Below are 18354 nucleotides of genomic sequence, written 5' to 3'. Positions count from 1 at the left end.
ATAGAACCATTCAGCTCAGACTAATTCTGCCTCGCTTTATTAGTTTGAAAGGAAAGGACACCTATTACGTTCTACTATACCCATCGTAGTATTGTCTTTGCGTTTGTTTACTCTCTGCACCAATGAGGGTGCGCATGAAGGTTAAGGTAATAGTAAACGAAACCAAGTGTACCTGGAATAACACCAAGACAAGAACAATGACTGCGGTGAAAGACTGACAAAGATGCAGAAAAATAAAGCAGTTTATGTGTTTGTGACGCTTAAAAGAAAAACAACATACAGCCGTGCTCGCAGCTCTGTAAGGCTGTACTTGGACAAAGCGTTGCTCTGAGATAAATGCTAACATCAACATGCTCACAATGACAGCGCTAACATGCTAATCTTTAGCGGGTAATGATAATCTTCAAAATCTTACTTTAACATGGTAGCATGCTAACATTTGTTGTTTTTGGTCATATAAGTATTGGGCGAATTTAGAATTTTGTCCTGATGATGACGCTACGGGTAAAGTCAAGGAGTCACTACAGTCATTAGGAGGATACATCCTCTGGGGATGATGTCTGAACCCAACTTTCCTCACAGTCGATCCAATAGTTGTGGAGAAATTTCAGTCTGGACCAAAGTGGAGGTCCGTCTCACTACTATCACGGCTAAAAATTCAATAAACTAACTAAATGAAGAATCTGCATCTCCATGGAAATACCCTTTTTTATGCAACTTGTGTTTTTCTTTGTCTACTGGATGATCTTTTATGAGGGTGTCCTGTTCCTTTAAGTACAAAGCAAGAAGTAGAAAGGCTAATAATGTGGCTAGTAGACTACGTCACTATAAACACTGACTACGTTTACATGCACAAAATATTCATTTTTTTGCCCTTATTCCGAAAAAGAAAGAAAAATATTCTTACTAAACTGTTTATATAGCTAATAAAAATGCCACTAATATTCCTGTTTACATGCAGCCGTGCATACTCTGATTAACGTAACTGGTAACGCCGCCTCCCTCTTTCATTCCTTTAAAAGTAGTAGTGTTTCTCCTTCCGACCAGAAATGTGGGCTTTTCTTTTGGGCATGCATCTCTGCAAACTGTCAGCTAGTTGGTTTGTGTACAACACACAGAGCTGGCCGCAAACAGGCAAGTGGCCGTGTGTCGCAAACTACTGTAAATACCCAAGTTGAGATGCATATTCTGAATGTGCTGTATACATATCCAAAATGCCTGAATAATATCAGCATATCCCACGTGTCTTAATTAGAAAATGCTCCATTCGGAATAAGGCTTAATTCAGAATATCCAAACAGAATATGCTGTATGTATGACCCGTATCAAATTCAAAACAATATCATATATATATATATATATATTTTTTTTCATGGTTTATTTGATAGGGACGAATACAATGTACATACTAGACAACTTAAAAACAGCTATCTGATGCAAATATCATAGTGCTTATAGCGGATGCTAATTTGCAACACCGGTCCCTAATATTTGGAATATTAGTGTGCATGTAAATGTAGTAAATGAGAAACAAAACAAACTGGAAAGAAACATTGTTACTGCAACTTGAGCAGAAATACAATGTCAGATGGCAGGCATGATGGGAAGGAAGATTTAGGTGTTATATTGTTATTCTGTACTTTTATCAAAAACACTCCTCCTTGTTGTTGTTATAATCCTCCTTATGAATCCTGTGTGTTTATTTCTCATGGATGATATTCCTTAAATTTCTTCATTTCTAAAGTATGATCTCTGCATTTTTATAAGGCAAAACATCATAGGACTGTCGGGGATTGTTGTTGCATCATTGTGCAAGGATGCATCTCAAATGATAAGCTTCGTTACTGATGCGGTTAAATTGGATTGCTACTTGAAAGCCAGTTTGTTTTGGTTTCTTCACTCTAAACTGACGTCACAGATGGTAGGAGGCTAGATTAGGCAAGATTAGCACAAAAGGATCCCTCTATATACAGATTGTTAATGTGTTTACACATGAGAGCATTACTTATGTACTGAATGTAATGAACATAAATCCTAAAGCTCTGGAGACCACTTGTGAACCGTCTCCCACCAGAGAATTGTAATACACTGCGGCAAGGGGCCGGGGCTGTATATGAAATGCAAATCTCCGGGGAAGGAGGAACACGGGCTGTGATCGCACCGACTTCCAGTGTGAAGTCTACGACAACGGAGGTTATGTGGCTGCTGATGCGTAACCGCTGGGGACTCGGGGATTTCCACTGACATGGGAGTTTCTGGTTTACCGAGGTGGTGTGTTTGCGATGATATCAGGGCCGGATTAACTCCGTATGGGGCCCTGGGGCAGAAATTAGATGTGGTCCCTCAACCACTAAACCAACCAGTCTTCCTACATTGGAGAGCTTCCCTTCCCCCGTGTTTGCTGTGTGTCATTTAGTGATATTTTGATAAAATACACATTGATTTAATTAATATGTAACATCATCAATGTACTGTTTGCATCAGGTGAAATGGGAAAGGTATGAACACTAGATTTTGACTCAATGCCTGTCTACAAGATAATAGAGGTGCCTTAAGACCCTTACTGTCCATGTATGTTTAGTGGTTGTTGCACGCCTTGCCAGCTTGATACTCCCGCTATAAATAGTATCTATGACCTGTTTTGTTGTAATTTGTGTCCTTTGTATGTGTTTTACTTATATTAAAATGTATCTTGTACAAAACCAATACACTTTTTGTCCCCACATTCCCACTCCCACTTGGTCGGTGCCCCTCCGCATCAGAGACCGATGCACGCGGTAACCCTCTTCCGTTACTTTTGGATGTGTCAGTGACAGTGTGAATGGTAAATGGACTTTACCCATCAGGATCTGATCTAAATACTCATTCACACACCGATGGCTATGCCTTTTGGGAGCAATTTGGGGTTAAGGGTCTTGCTCGAGGATACATCGGCATGCAGCCGGGGATCAAACCACCGACCTTCCGATTGGTGGACGACCAGCTCTACCCTCTGAGCCACAGCCGCCCCATAGCGTGCCAATATACGCTGGTTACATGCATAATGTCCTTTCAAAATAAACGTAAATAAACCGTTTTCACAGGAAGTTAGGTTTGGGCAACACTACAACAACAAGTTAGGGTTAGGAAATGGTCGTGGTTCACGTTAATTTCACTGACTAATGACTCAAGTAACTTGCGACTCACAGCACTGACGACTGACGTGACAAAATGAGTAGGCTAAACGTTTACTTTTAGTTCCTCTTCTGGTTAAAAGTCTTGCTTGTTTGACCCTCCCGCCCACCCTTAACGGACCCGCACTCTAATTAATACTACGTCATTTACTCTGACCGTCGGATATTGCTGCAGATGGGTTTACATTAGAGCTAGTTGAAAGCCCGGTGTGTCGCCTACAGTGGGGCTCCTCCGTGCATCAGTATCCGATGCTGAGGGGCACATACCAAGCAGCGGTACTTGACGAGCTGGGAGTGAGACCAGGTTGTTATTGTGGATTATGAAAACAAAAAGAAACGGAGGTTATGATTAATTGGTTAATGTTCCTCTTGTGCAACATCGTCCTTTGTGATGGTAATTCATTCTTACTGAATGAATAGCCTGAGTCATATTTTCAATAGATTATGTTGAATTGCAGCTGCAGTGATATCTGACTTGCATGAACAAATCGGGTACTTTCCTCAGAAACTATGAATGGCAGCACTCAAAATGATTAAATATGATTAACCTGGTAGCATCATCATAATGTTGTCCTTGGTATAGAGACAGGTTGTGCTTTTTAAATGCAATCACTTGAAAATAATTGGTGACCACTTCAAAACAGATCTATCAAATGTCCATGCCACTCTGAATAACATTGGAGGAATAAATATACTGGGATATGGGGAATTAACTTCTCATACAACATGCTCTTATAAACATTTACCTACTAAAGAAGAGAAGAGGTGACACCTCATAGTATGAAAAGCCTGATTAATGTTTGTAATGTAATAAACTGTAAACTAGTTTTCCTCCATCATAACCGATGCATTAGCAGATACGGAGATAATCCCCAAATATAAAAACTAATTCCAGAAGGGAAAAGGTGCCTAAAAAATATCACTGCATTAGGCCACACCAATGACTGACGAGCAAGGTCAAAGTTCACATGTCCTGATACAATTAGAGAAACAACCACAGACAGGCACAAGTTTTAACCACAACATGACCTTTTTGAACCAACCTGCTGTCAAATTAGACGTGAAACAGTCACTGCCTCGGTGTCAGATTAAAAGACTTTCACCTACGAGTCCTGGAAAGTTTGAGCCTCTCTTTAAGAGAAATCATCCAAATTAATATATCACAGAAAAACAATGCTGCTCCAACAGTCACTGGGAGGATACGGCACAAAATTCAACACCCATTTCCCGGTGCGTCAGCTCCTGTTTGCACCAGAGAAACAGAAGGTAGAGAGTTCCCGCTGGACTCTGAGTGGCCGCTGAATGCTGTCAGTCCTCTGTGAGAAGCCAAGAGGAGGGTGTCAGATCTGTGTGTGGTGGTGTGTGTGTCCGGGCGGTGTGTAGGGAGGCGGCGCCGGGTTGGGTTTGATCCCCCGGCTCTTCATGTAAGAGATGAACTGGTCTGGGATCTCTGCCAGCACGTCTTTAGCGAGCCGAGCCATGCTTAACACGTGGTTGCCTGTCCGGTCCATATAATCTCTGAAGGGAACAAACTGAGGAGGAAGAGAGGAAAGTGGAATACCAATGTATAATTATATACAGTATTACCTTAATAAGGAATACTTACAAAATGATAATTTCACCCCGTTTTACCTTGGAATTGTGAAGTAAACTTTTGTTTTTCTCGCATGCCTCCACGGTGAACAAAGAATCCAAAAACGGAGAAAAGTCTTGATGAATTGAAGTAAATGGGGGCTGAGTTTAACAGCAAAACTGTCAAAACATCCGTTTACAAACTCTCACACAACTTGTGCAGTGTAATCTAGGGCGGAAACGATTCCTTGATTTAACTTGAATAGTAAAATCATTAAGTTTTTCATTTTGTTTTTGACAGATAACTTTATGAATGAAACCAATTAGTTGTTCATTTTAAGAGACCTGTCTTATTTTCTCTTTTTCGTTCATCGAGGCATGTTAGAAAAATGTTTTTTAGCATGAATTCAAGGTAACACGAGGTGAGTAATTGATACACAAATGATCATTTTGGTGGTGAAGTATTCCTTTATGGGACTTGACAACATATGGTTTCCTCTGTCTCACATAATTGCATCTAGGGATTTGGGACTACACTTGTAGTGATTCATGAAAAGCTCTAAATACTTTTTTTGACAATGTACAAAAGTAGGTTTTGGGAGCAGGGTGGTAAACTGAATGGAGAAATCCAGAGGGCTCATGCTTAAGCCTCCATGTTAGTCAACATTTGCCAGATCCTGCAAGCTTTAGTATGCTGATCTGTCACTAATCCTGCGCTCCGGCTCCCCTCAGGACTGAGACGAAATACACGAGCCCAATTGAAAAGATAAGTTTTTCTACTAGGGTTTGACAAAATTACATGGGATTTTTCCCTCTTTTGTATTATTTGTCATAGCACATCAACATTTCCCCTGGAAAAATGTTTAGCAAAAGTGGTAAGCCACCCAAACCCTGACATCTGCGCTATTAAACACTTTCACATCGTCCTTTGCCCACTATTCAGTCACTTCGTTTTTTAGGTTCGACACTACAGGAGCAAAAAGTGAATAAGGCACATACGCTTTCCTAGAGTGACATATAATATAAAACTTTCTAGCGTGCTTGTCTCCATGGGAATTCACAAAAAGCACACAGATGTCCTAATCTGTTAGAGATGCCCGCGCCAACAGATGGTGTTTTGTCAGAAACAGACATTTCAATGTACCAGCACGACGAATGTAAAAATATGACAGTATGTAGCGTAAATCTCTGGAAATACCGTTGCCTATAAATGGCGATCTGTATCTCACGGCCAAAGACTGCATGCGCCTAAGCTTGATAAATGTTTATAGACAGTATCGTCTGTTATCTGGACTTGGATGCGCTCGAAAATGTTTTGAGTTATTCCTGAAATTCTGTGAGCTTGTTTTTTTCCGTTTCCTCGTCTCTAAATCTGCAGTGAATAGTCAAAATTTCTTTGATGCTGTAAAGGGCACTCACCTGAACAATGTCTCTCTCTGCCAGTTTCCCCCGGGACGAGATCCTGATGTCATCACCATCCAGCTCCACCATAGCTGGAAGACACAAGTTCTCACACACACACACACACACACACACACACACACACACACACACACACACACACACACACACGCATGGATGCATACACACACGCACACAGTGTGAGAACTAAGCACAGACGGCTGCCTTCAGGGCAGAGACGAGGTTGATGTACAGATTTAGTTATCGTACATCATATTAATACCACATCTTTTTGTTTCAGCTTCAGTAAAGCAGAGAGGCTATTGAGCTGCACAGCTATAATCCGTCTTTATTGCATATCTAATCAACTATTAAGTCCTTTATTATAGTCTCTGCAATTTAGAATCATCTGTACTAAACACTGCAAACCCAGCAATTAACCTCAGCCGTTTCTTCTACAGTTATGCCTGCATCCACCCACGCATCCCCTTCTCTACTGACTCAGATGAGTTTGTACAGCGATTTCTCTCTCGGCTGTTTCTCTGATATGGTGCCAGAGAGGTTAATGCTGGCTGTAACAGTAATAGGCTGTGAGTTGTATGAATTAAAAAACGTCAATTATTGGCGCATGTTTTTAATCTGTTTAATTGACTTGATTTATGTAGATGGTATAAAAAACGCCAGATTATAACGCCGCTGAAGATGTTTTCTTTACATCTTGTATGTGCCTGCCATAATAAAATTACCAGCACATTTAATCTTTACGTTCATGCAGCAGTCAAGAAAAATGAAAGTCACCGTACCGTCAAACTCAGCCTGACCCACTCCAACTATGATGATGGACATGGGAAGCTTGGCCCCCTGCGGAGAAATCAAAAACAGAATAAGTTTATTTTAACAAACAACATTTCTCTTGTTCAAAGAGGAACGCTAGTCCACATCACCACTGACCTGAGGCGGTCATTACTATATCAGACATTATAGCCGTTACATGCTCACCCGCGTCGATTACAAGCACGCTAATGTTCTGTATCACCCTTTAACTAGCTGAATGACCTTTTAAATGAGACGAGGCCTCCGGAGAGAAAAAAAAGAGGGCGAGTTATTAGAGACAGGAAGTCGGAGAGAGACAGCGAAACAGGGAGACGCTTCAACAGAAACTTGTTTTTGTCTCTGCGTTCCTTATCCAAGATGTTTTATGTCCCTGAATCCAATTTTCTGTCGTATGAAGGTTCTTATCTTAGGATGGCACACACTGTATTTGCCCACTGAATGCTGGTTATCATGCAGGGGAGTGGAGATTAAACTCACTGACAACACTAACAGCATCCCCAGATATATACTGGGCCAACAGGTCAATATAGTATCAGAACCAAAGCTGTTTTCATAGCCAAACAAATTTGAGTTGACTAAATGCTGACATGCAAAAAGAGTTGTGTTTTGATAATTTACACTCTTAAGAATCTGGTTAAGGCTAAAAGGAGACACACATGGAGGAAAACGAGTGTTAGCAGACACCTTGATAAGGTCTTACATGGCGGGAGTGGCATTTGTGAGCTGGGAGAGGAGGGCGAGGGAGGAGGCGCCAACTTCAATCAGTACAGCGACCATCCTCAGTCACCCGCCCAGCCACTCCCAAGCCACACCTCAATCAGAGATCACTGCTGTTAGTCCGTCTTCTGTGGAGGTTTACTGTCTCCAAACAAAGGCAAAATCTAGATTGAAAATCAGTCAGACAGCAGAAGATACCAACAATTACGAATATAGACTGTATATAAGAAGTGGACGTAGTCACCATGACGTCATCCATTGGTTTGCGGACTGCCGTTTTGAAGAGTTTGGCATTTTGGCACTCGCCATCTTGTTTTTTGCAACCAGAAGTGACACGAGGGTGGAGCTAAGTACAACCGAACGCTGAATAAGGCATTTGTAGTCGACCAAAATGTTGCAATTAACTTTCATGAACTGAAAACACACTGTGAAAGGGTTAAAGTTATAAGACAAAAACACAGACGACTCCCAGACCGGACAACGTCGTGGTAGTGACCTGTCAATCACAAGGTAGCCAAGCCCTAAAAGCATACCCTGCTTTATGGTCTATTTGACTCTCTATGGGACCATAATTTACTAAATGAACATCATGCTCTATTGCAGAAGACTTTAAACTAGAGATTGAGACCATAAACTCATGTTTACAATGTTTACTGAGGTAATAAATCAAGTGAGAAGTAGGCTCATTTTCTCATAGACTTCTATACAATCAGACTTCTTTTTGCAACCAGAGGAGTCGCCCCCTGCTGGCTGTTAGAAAGAATGCAAGTATAAGGCACTTCAGCATTGGCTTCACTTTTCAGAACCGGAGGTTGCCAACTGTTTATGAAACATATAGGTCTGGGAAATGAACCATGTTCACCATCTTAGTTTAGCATGTTAGCATGCTAACATTGGGTTATTAGCACTAAATATAAGGCAAGATTGATGGGAATGTCATTTGACCCGATGATGACAATACCAAAATTTCCTGGAAATCCATCCAATATTTGTCGAGACATTTCACACAAAAGTGGCGCTGGAGGAAAAGGAAGATACCAAAGTCTTTAGGAACCATGAATTTGGTGCCAATCCATCTCGTAGATGTTGATATGTGTCACTAGATAAGTGTAAAGTTTGAGCTGGTGGCACTAGATGAAAAATCAGAGGATCACCAAAGTCAGTAGGATTCATCCGCTGGGGTACATGAATGCTATTTCAGCCTAGACCATAAATTTGCCGTATTTATCGATATCCTAAATCAATATACTTATATTAATTTCAGCCAAACCAGCCCTAGTAACTCACATGCTTATACACTGTGTGTTGCAGTCATTTTCTCTCTTCAAGCAGCCAAAACGGCTTCTTTCATTCCCTTAGAAACATCTTCATAAATAATATGTCCTCATCTGACTTGAATACAAAGCAACCAAAGTGATTTTTTACATTCTGCTTGAGTCACACTGACTGCGCTGCAGTCTGACAGGCCACGTTAGTGTCTGTTGTAATCTCCAACTAGATGGCAACATAAATGCAAACGCCTCGATTATGTGTAATGAGTTTTGTTTCTCCGGTCATATTTTCACAAAGCAGTTATAACAAGTGCCGTTTTATCTCTGGCATGAGACAAATGTACCGTGGCAAAATCGGACGACCTCCTTTGCCACGGGGGTGAGAGCCGTTTCTGTCGACGCCACCTCAGCCGCAGCACATCAGCGCGATTATCAGTGTTCAACACAACTCCTGTCAGTGCCTGTCCGCCCACGCACAGGCACGCAAAAACACTTGCAGATACACACACACACACACACATCAAGAGGCACCAAAAATAACCTGGCAATCCACCGTGCCCCACTTTTGCGGGCACTTCTTCTCCTGTCACTTTGACTGGCAGTAGAGATCCAGTTTAATGATACAACAAAACACAGCATCAATCAACACTCATTACTCCAACAACTCACTCTGCACGTGCTGCTTAAATCCAAATGTCATGCATGCTTTGATGGGTGTGTGTTCTTTCACATGCACACACGGACAGGTTTATGGTTATATGTTTGGAGAGGTGACTGTCCCGTCAGCACAGGGGGTCACCTGAGTCACTGGACCAGCTCTCATTGGCTGTCTCAGAGCTCAGCTCAGAGGAAAGCTTAAGGCAGCAGATTGAGGACACTTAAAAAGCCAGCCGAGTGCAGATACTACTGCATTAAGGAGAGCACATCCAGTTGTTAGAATAGAACATCAGGAATAATCAGCAACTGTCATAAACTGTCCTCTATCCTTCACATGTTGACAGACTGAACTGTGTTGAAAAGGACATAAAAGATTTAATGAAAATTAAATCTTTAAACGTTGCAGAATACTTCTTTAATGTGGTCACATACTTTACCAAGTGCACAATTTATTAATGATAATCTTTTTATTGATCATCTCCATTATTCAGTATTTTTACTTGCACTGCTTCAATTATTTTACTTTCATAACTTTAATCTTGAATAAATTCAATCACGTCTGTGCACTCAGAGAGCACACAGACAGCACTGTTCTTTATTTTATTTTGTTATTATAACAGAAAATGTTAGATATCCTGCTAATTAACAGTGCAAAAAAGAAAAAAATATATTTAGTGGATGTAACAACCTTCATTAAACTTTAATTGCCAATTAAGGTGCTGTATTTAATCCCACATATCCGGAGGGCCCATGCATTAGTGAAGCCTAGCCTTGTTCATGTTGGCAAATGTCTGAGAAAACAATAATGTAGCATGTGAACTGATGTTGCTACCGTTTTTAAATGCAGCTCCTTTATGATCGCTGCAACTTTTTGCACAATATCCAGGACCGGCGCGTCCATATAAGCGAACTAGGCAATTGACTAGGGTGGAACTTTGGCAAGGCGAAATGTGGGCCAACTCTGAGCAAAATGACAATAACAATATACTAATAAAAAGTAACTAATAGCAGTAACATCAGCGGTGGCATAGGGGCGGCATAATCGTTTTTCGCCTAGAGCGGCAGAAATGCATGCGCCTGATGTGCCAATATCATGTAGCTATCAAGTCGAGTGCATTTTCAAAATTTTTACAGCGTTTGGTAACACTTCATTTTACAGGTCCGCAAATTTCATGCTAATTAGGTGATAATTAGAACGTAACCTATTTGAAATTTCTTTGTAATTACTGCCAAATTACCTCAAAATTTATTGAAAATTACTTTATTATAAACATTATTTAATAATTATATTCCGCTATTTCCCAACAGCTGGTAATTTATTTAATACATTTCCAGGAAAAGAACACAAAGTTAATTGATATGCTTTATTTCCATGACTGCTGATAAATAGATGATTATTAGCAAATAACTTCTTTGAAATTTCTTAAAAATCTCCCTGAAACATTACATTAGCTACCAGGTTACATTTGTGTAGACAATAAGTCACACAATGGTGAGATTTGTGTCTGATCAGAAGTGTCTTCTATTAGTTTTGATTTTCCACCTCCGATGAAGAGCAGAGCACAGCCGCTTCTCAAGCCTAAGGGCCCTATTTTAACGATTATATGCTATTTTAGCATATATTATTAAATCATGTTTATAATAAAGTCATTTCTATAAATTTTAAGGTAAATATTGGGGTAATTTGGCAGTAATTCCAAAGAAATTTCAAAAAGGTTTCTTGCTAATTATCACCTAATTACCCTGAAATTCGAGGACCTGTAAAATGAAGTGTTACCCTTAGGTTAACTTAATTGACTAAAACTGGTAAAATCTGCTGATAGTTGTCATATCAGCAGGCAAAATTGACAGTTGCTGGTTATAAATGGGAAGCTGCTTTTGTTCACCGTTGTCGCTGGAAAACTGCATATGTGCTGTGCGAGAATGGAAAGCCTGATGGATGTTGTGACAGTGAATGGTGCATGCCCCCTGTACGCGGCCAATTCATATAAACTTGCGTCCGGCCTGTCCCGCCGGTCGCATGTAGGTCTGTGTGTCCATCCTACAATCGCATGCCCCCATCTCTACGAGCTCCACACAAACAAGGGTGTTATATTTACAAAAAAAAGCAATAGAACAAAACCGCTCTCTGTCAGATGGACGATTATTATAATGTAAATTAATGAGGGGAAAAAAGGCTGTTTAAAAAATGCCCTATGCTGTTTAAAAAGTGGATTCTGGATAAAATGCAGTTAACCTTCCCCCTGCTCTATCTGAGAACTTTTTACTTGGATCGATTATCAACTACGATATAATTATCGTTAGTCTCGCTTTAGCATTTCCTGGTTGAACACACAGCTTTTCAGAAAGGCGCCGTTGCTGCAGCTTGATTGTCTGTCTTGATGTGTTCACCGTTTGAATTTTTTTAATTGTCACGCCTTCACGTCGCACCGCCAGCTCGGTCTGCATCACATGTATCCCAGCATGCTTTGTGCAGCGAATCAGTCGCTTCCTATACACAATGAATGGCGTTGAATTTTGTCACCAGTTTGGTCGCGTACTGTGGGGCTGCAGCGTAATTTAGCAGGCAGGGTTTCATAATTACCACTGGAATTAGGATCCTGCCAGAATCCTTTTTGAGCACATTGATTAGTTTATACAGAGTAATGGGCTATGTACTTGTTGCTGTTCTGTATATATGGATATTTTGTTGAAGTGAATGGAAGTAAAATGCTTGTGAAGTGAAGTACTTTGGGTGGGCCCCGGCACTGATAAAGAGATGAAGTGCGAAACACTGACAGATAACAAAGTAGAAGATGTGAAAAGAAAGAAAGAAATCAAAGGCCGCAGAGAGTTTTGTTATAGACTGAATGTGGTGACAGGAGTGTTGAGAGAGCAGATGAAGAGATTTAGATCTTTGAGAGGTTAAGAGACGGAGAAAGACGAAAACAAAAGTCTTTGTATTTGTGAGCGAGTGAGGGGAGAGAGCGAGGCAGCATAGGGACCCGAGCCATGAGCAGAGGAGGGGATGCTGAGTGATTGACAGCTGGATTTCTGTAGAATAGCAGATTCTGTTGTTCCACCACATGGGCCTATATTACTGAAAACATGTCCAGAAACGCACAAAAAACACCTGCATGTACAAATGCAAACCCATTCCAGATGCAAAAAACTGAACATCCAGAAAGGAGTGCACATTCAGGCTTTCTCTCACACCCTCTTGCTCTTTCTTGAAGGTTCCTTCCAACATGAATAAGTATGAGGAAAGACTTTTATATAACCTCAGTCAGCAGTGTGTCCTCCCTCGCCGTGGAGGATCCGTGGAGAGTTAAAGGGAAAAGCAGTGGAAGCATCAGTAGACAGAGTGGAGGCAGTGAGATAGAGCAGCAGGCAAGATCTTAAAAGGAAGGTGTGGCTGTTCTAATGTTTTGACTAACAGTCGCAAATTCCCTTTAAATCCAGTCTGCTGGGTGTTCTGTGCCGGCGGCGGCCTGATGAGGAGGAGGAGGAGGAGGAGAAAATAGGAAGAGACCAAGGAAGAGGAGAGCCAACTACTATTTAAAGCTGGGAGGAAAAAAAGATTTAGGGCAAGTTTTGGGGAAAGCTCAGAGGAATATAGCACAATGATGTGGTTTTTATTTACAGAGGCAGGTTTTCAAGTGCTGCATTGCATAAATATGGTCATGACTGTTTATTTTGTTTGTGTAAAAAGGGAATACCTTAAGGACAGAGGATTCATTCACAGCAAAAACATAACCTGGCTGTTGAGTTACTCTATTATAACTGTCAGGTAAATCATTAGTTTCTATATTGATCTTGCAGGTACAGAAAAAAATGTCTGTTATGTGACGTCATTATGCCGATCCATTTGCTTTACAGATTGCAGAACAACTGCTACTGTCACATGCCTCCTCCTTGTTTGAATCGGAGTGACAACCGCAATGAACATCTGGGCTACTTATTTTTATCTGAGACAGAAAGCAAGAGCTAATCAGAGACGCAGTATCCACACGCTCTAACAAAAATAATTGCTAGTGCTGAAACTGTAATAAGTCAATAATTTAGACGATTGATTGACAGTAAATCAACATCGATAGTGATAATCAGCTAATTGCTTAATATACCAAGCAATAACGCAAAACATTTGTTGGTTTAGGCTCTTGAAACTAAGGATTCTCTGCTTTTCTCTTTTATTATATGATTGTAAACTGTCTTAATGTACTGGACTTTTCATCAAACAAAACAAACCTATTAAATATGTAACATTTCGCTATGGAAATTGTAATCGCCATTTTTCACTATTTCTTGACTTTCAATACACTAAATGTTTAATGGATACTATACAATAATCTTAAATTGCGTGGTCTTGTCCTTTTTATGTTGATTTAAAGGAATAGTTTGACATTTTGGGAAATACATATATTTGTTTTCTTGCTGAGAATTACATGAAAAAAGAAACCACTCATGTCTGTACAGTAAATATGAGCTACAGATGGCAGTAGATTAGGTTAGTTTTATGGACTGTATATAAGAAGTGGACATAGTCACCCTGACTGCCATTTTGAAACCTCAAGTTTGGCCACCATCTTGGCTTTTAGCAGACGCCATCTCGTTTTTTTGTGGTGACATGAGAGGGTTGAGCTAAGCACAACTGAACGCTGAATAAGACGTTTTTTAGGCGACCAAGAAGGTTATAATTAACTTTCATGAACTGAAAACACACTGTGAAAGGGTTAAAATTGTAAGACGAAAATACAGACAACTCCCAGATCGGACAACGCCGTGGTAGCGACCTGTCACTCACAAGGTAGCCACGCCCTAAAGCATCCCCTGCTTTATGGTCTATTTGACTCTAAATGGGACCATAATTTACTAAATGAACATCATGCTGTATTGAAGAAGACTTGAAACTAGCGATTGAGACCATAAACTCATGTTTACAATGTTTACTGAGGTAATAAATCAAGTGAGAAGTAGGCTCATTTTCTCATAGACTTCTATACAATCAGACTTCTTTTTGCAACCAGAGGAGTCGCCCCCTGCTGGCTAGTAGAAAGAATGCAGGTTTAAGGCACTTCAGCATTGGCTTCACTTTTCAGTGATTAACACGTCTCATTTGTATAATCCGTACAACAACTGAAGGGTAAAAACATGGGGGATTATCTGCTGGACTATGTCTTGGCTCGGAGCAGTAACTTTCTAAAATTGTTGTCGTCATCCTCAGGTTGCTAGGCAACCAGCAGAGATTCTGTTACTTTTGGGCAGAGCCTTAGCCAGCTGTTTCTCCCTGTCTCACTGTTTATGCTAAGATAAGCTAACTGGCTGTAACTTCATATTTATCCTACAGATATGAGAGTGCTATCTATCTTCTCATCTAACTCTTGGCAAATGAGCGTATTTCCCAAAATGTCAATTCATGTTTCACTTCAATAGTACCGTGGAAGTGAAAAATTAATTGACATTTTGGGAAATACGCTCATTTGCTCTTTTGCCAAGAGTTTATACCAGATGAAACTTTGCATATCTAGCCGTATGTAGTGCAGTTAAGCACTGTATTTCCCCCCCTTTCCCCTTCTTACATTCACAATGGCCTCTTTGGTCTGGGCCATGTCGGAAATGACGCCGTCCGTGATGATGAGGAGCACAAAGTACTGAGAGCCGTCCTGCACGGCAGCAGAATACCTGCAAACACAGACGCAGACAGAAATGAGCTGTATAATCTCTTTAATACAAGGACAAATCTGATGAGGATTTATTGATGGATTTATCTAAATATTGATGTAGGAAATAAATCCAAGTCTTACTGCAGGCAAACTCAATAAAAATGTTCTTTGTTTTCGCTGCACTTGAGTTAACACTCATTGAAATAGCTCACAAATACTCATTGATTAATCAGCCCAAGCAATTAAGTTTAAAACAAAGCTGGTTTACTCTGTTTGATCCACAGATTAACACCTTTGTTAAAAATCTCTTCATACTCGAGTTCACCCACTCAAATGCTAAATACCGATACTGGTTGTGTATTCTCATGGCTACGGCTCCCTGCCGCAGTTTAAAAAGTGTGACTCCATTTTTATCAGAATGACATTTTTAATTACAGCCGAGCGTCGGCGTATCAGATGGAGAATTGTTTGGATATGGCTCAACAAATGAGACGGCGAGGGACGCGGTGACAGTGAGAGGTGGAGGTGGGTGTCGGGGGCACAAGGATCCACTGTCATGTCACAGTTTGCATACGTTTTTCTTTTGTGTGTTATGATATGTGATATGTCAGTATATGTTAATGGCCACACAGGCCCATTTGTTCCATCTGCTAAATCTGCCACTAGCTGTCATCCGATCTAAATTCATATTCAAGCTTGTTGCATCCTGTTTGTGGTGTCTGGCAGGACAGATGTTGTCAGTGTCCTGGGTCAGGAAAGCAGTGTCACAGGAAATCAAAGGAGACCAGCAGTCAAACATGTTGATGTGTTTTTTTGGAGAATAAGATCATCGTCTTTATAATCTGTATGCTAACACTGTTGCACAAAAAGTCTTAGACTGAATTGTTGATGATAAACAGATCAATTATATCATTGTCAGTAGGTTTGTTGTTGGACAATGTCTCCTGCTCTATGCATATAAACACTTCTAAAATATATTTGTGAGAAAATCTGTTTTTATCATTGTGTTTTTTTGTATTTGAAAATATAAATAATGAGGATGTAACAAAAATGACTCATTAAGGCCTTTGCACACCAATTCCATATTTTTTCGTCTGAATTTGTCAGGTTAAAAAATAAATACAACCTCACATTGTGTCAATCACATTTACACACCGACTCTGAAACTTTGTCTGTCATTAAAGGTTTTGAAACAGGTTTGAATTTCTGCGTTTTTTCGCATCCGTCAAAAGGCAAAAGGGGGTTGTTTGACCACCACCAGCCACCATCTGAGCAAACGTCATCATCCAAAATGGCATTTGGTAAACATTGACTTCGACTCCCAGCACAACGCACTTTCCGATAAATAAATAAATAAATAAAAGAATACATAGATGCAGAATTTAAAGTTTAATGTGGCAGGTGATTGCAGAACAGATTGGAATCTGGGATGATCACAAAACAAAGGATGTGTGAAAAATCAGACAGTAGTTTTTGTGCTCTATGCAGCTAAACAATGTCAATCATTCATTAGCCCCGTTTGGGACTAGTATCCATTGCACCCACATAATTAATTCAGTTTTGTCTCGTATTGCAATTTTTTTTACCATGAATAGAATAATAAAACTCATTAGAGTCAGTGTCCAAGATTTCTGTGCTCAGCGTTTTTTATCAGATGACGGATTAAAAAAAGCATGTGAAAAATACGGACTTGGTGTGCAAAGACCTTTCGTCCAAATCATCAAATTTGCATTTTGAATTTGCGTTTTCCTGCTTTAGACCAATTCATATCCATGAAAGCATGAGTGCAAATAGATTTTGCAAGACTCTTACTGTTTCTTTAGTATAATAATAACCTGAGAAATGGAAGGATAGATGTAGTCTTCTCCTCGTTGCTTTGACACTTTAATTGGAGCAAAAAAAGTAGAAGCTATTAACCGGCTGCATTGTTCTCTCACCTGGCAACGTGATTCACCACAGGAGCGAAGTTAGTCGGTCCGTACAGTTGCACTGTCTTCAGACTCTGGTGGTATGCCTCTAAGATGCCCTCGATACCGTTGCAGTACGGATTTTCCATGTCTCCATTCTGAAAAGGAGGGAAACTGTGAAAATCTATTTCACGGACGCATTTATCAAACAAAGAAACACCAAGATCTTTATCAAAGTACACTCGTTTCATTAGATGCAATTTAGTTGGGGAAAAAAAGCATGAAATAGCCTTGATAGAAATCCATTGAACTGATTAATCAAAGGTGAAAGAAGGAGAGGTTGACTTCACCAGTGGAAACTCATGTGAAACCCGTCCATCAGGGGGCAGTTTGGCTCCAAAGCCCAGGGCGGGGAACATCTTGTCACTGTCGTAGTCCTGAATGATCTCCCCAACAGCCTTCAGGGCCATGGCGTAGGCGTTCAGCTGGTAGGGGTTCATGTAGTGCAGTGAAGTGGACTGGGACGGGTTACCTGTCGACCAATCAATCAATCTCGAGGTCATTGTGGGTAATGAGGCGCAAAGATGTCACTTATATGCAAGATAATATTTTTGTGCAATGATATGACATTAAAAAAAACATTGTGTGCTGCAGCAATGGGTCATAATTAACGTGATTCCTGTCAGGCAGAGCTCTCACGTTAAGTCCTCGGATGAAGGATGAATCATAACTTTAAATTCAGAAGTTTGTGACACAATCAAGGGCAACCCATTAACAAACAGTGGGAGGAAAGCCATTAGATACTTCCATTAATTAACTGAGCATTTAGAAAGCTTGTCGATAACTGTAACCTTCTCAAATCAGTATCTCTCCTCTGTAATAACACACCTTGATATCGTTCAGTATTAAAAGCCCAGCTGGGATATTCTGAGTGTGTTTCAGAGAACATTGTTGTCATTGCACCCCGTGAGGTTGCAAGTGACAGGTGCTCAGCATCTGATTAGTTGCACCTGCTATCTGATAGCTGAAATCCTGCTGTTTGTCTGGTCCGGCTGTGTGCTCACAAGTTGTAACACAAGTCTGTAATCCAGAATGTAACAACAAATTGTATGGCACCTAGAACAACATTGTGGTTGGAAATTTCAACAGTTTGTGCTAAGCCCCAGTAGTAAGCTAGTTG

The 18354-nt window shown here is 40.4% G+C and overlaps 1 protein-coding gene across 2 annotated transcripts in view; it reads right to left on the bottom strand.

Annotated features, from left to right (window-relative positions):
• Nucleotides 1–1408: 1408 nt before the first annotated feature.
• cpne5b (copine Vb) overlaps nt 1409–18354 on the bottom strand; it is a 137626-nt gene continuing 120680 nt past the window's right edge. For both annotated transcript variants that reach the window (XM_074630415.1, XM_074630423.1), the window contains 6 exons: nt 17525–17706; nt 17205–17332; nt 15184–15286; nt 6950–7007; nt 6165–6238; nt 1409–4705 (listed from right to left, as the gene is read on the bottom strand). In XM_074630415.1, the coding sequence (XP_074486516.1) occupies nt 4514–4705; nt 6165–6238; nt 6950–7007; nt 15184–15286; nt 17205–17332; nt 17525–17706 (737 nt within the window). In that variant the 3' untranslated portion in view covers nt 1409–4513. The remainder of the gene's footprint in view (nt 4706–6164; nt 6239–6949; nt 7008–15183; nt 15287–17204; nt 17333–17524; nt 17707–18354) is intronic.

Source organism: Sebastes fasciatus, chromosome 1 (genome assembly GCF_043250625.1).
Source record: "Sebastes fasciatus isolate fSebFas1 chromosome 1, fSebFas1.pri, whole genome shotgun sequence".
NCBI classification, from domain to species: Eukaryota; Metazoa; Chordata; class Actinopteri; order Perciformes; family Sebastidae; genus Sebastes; species Sebastes fasciatus.
Note: the sequence above shows the minus strand (reverse complement) of the source record. Positions and strands in the feature narration are given on the sequence as shown.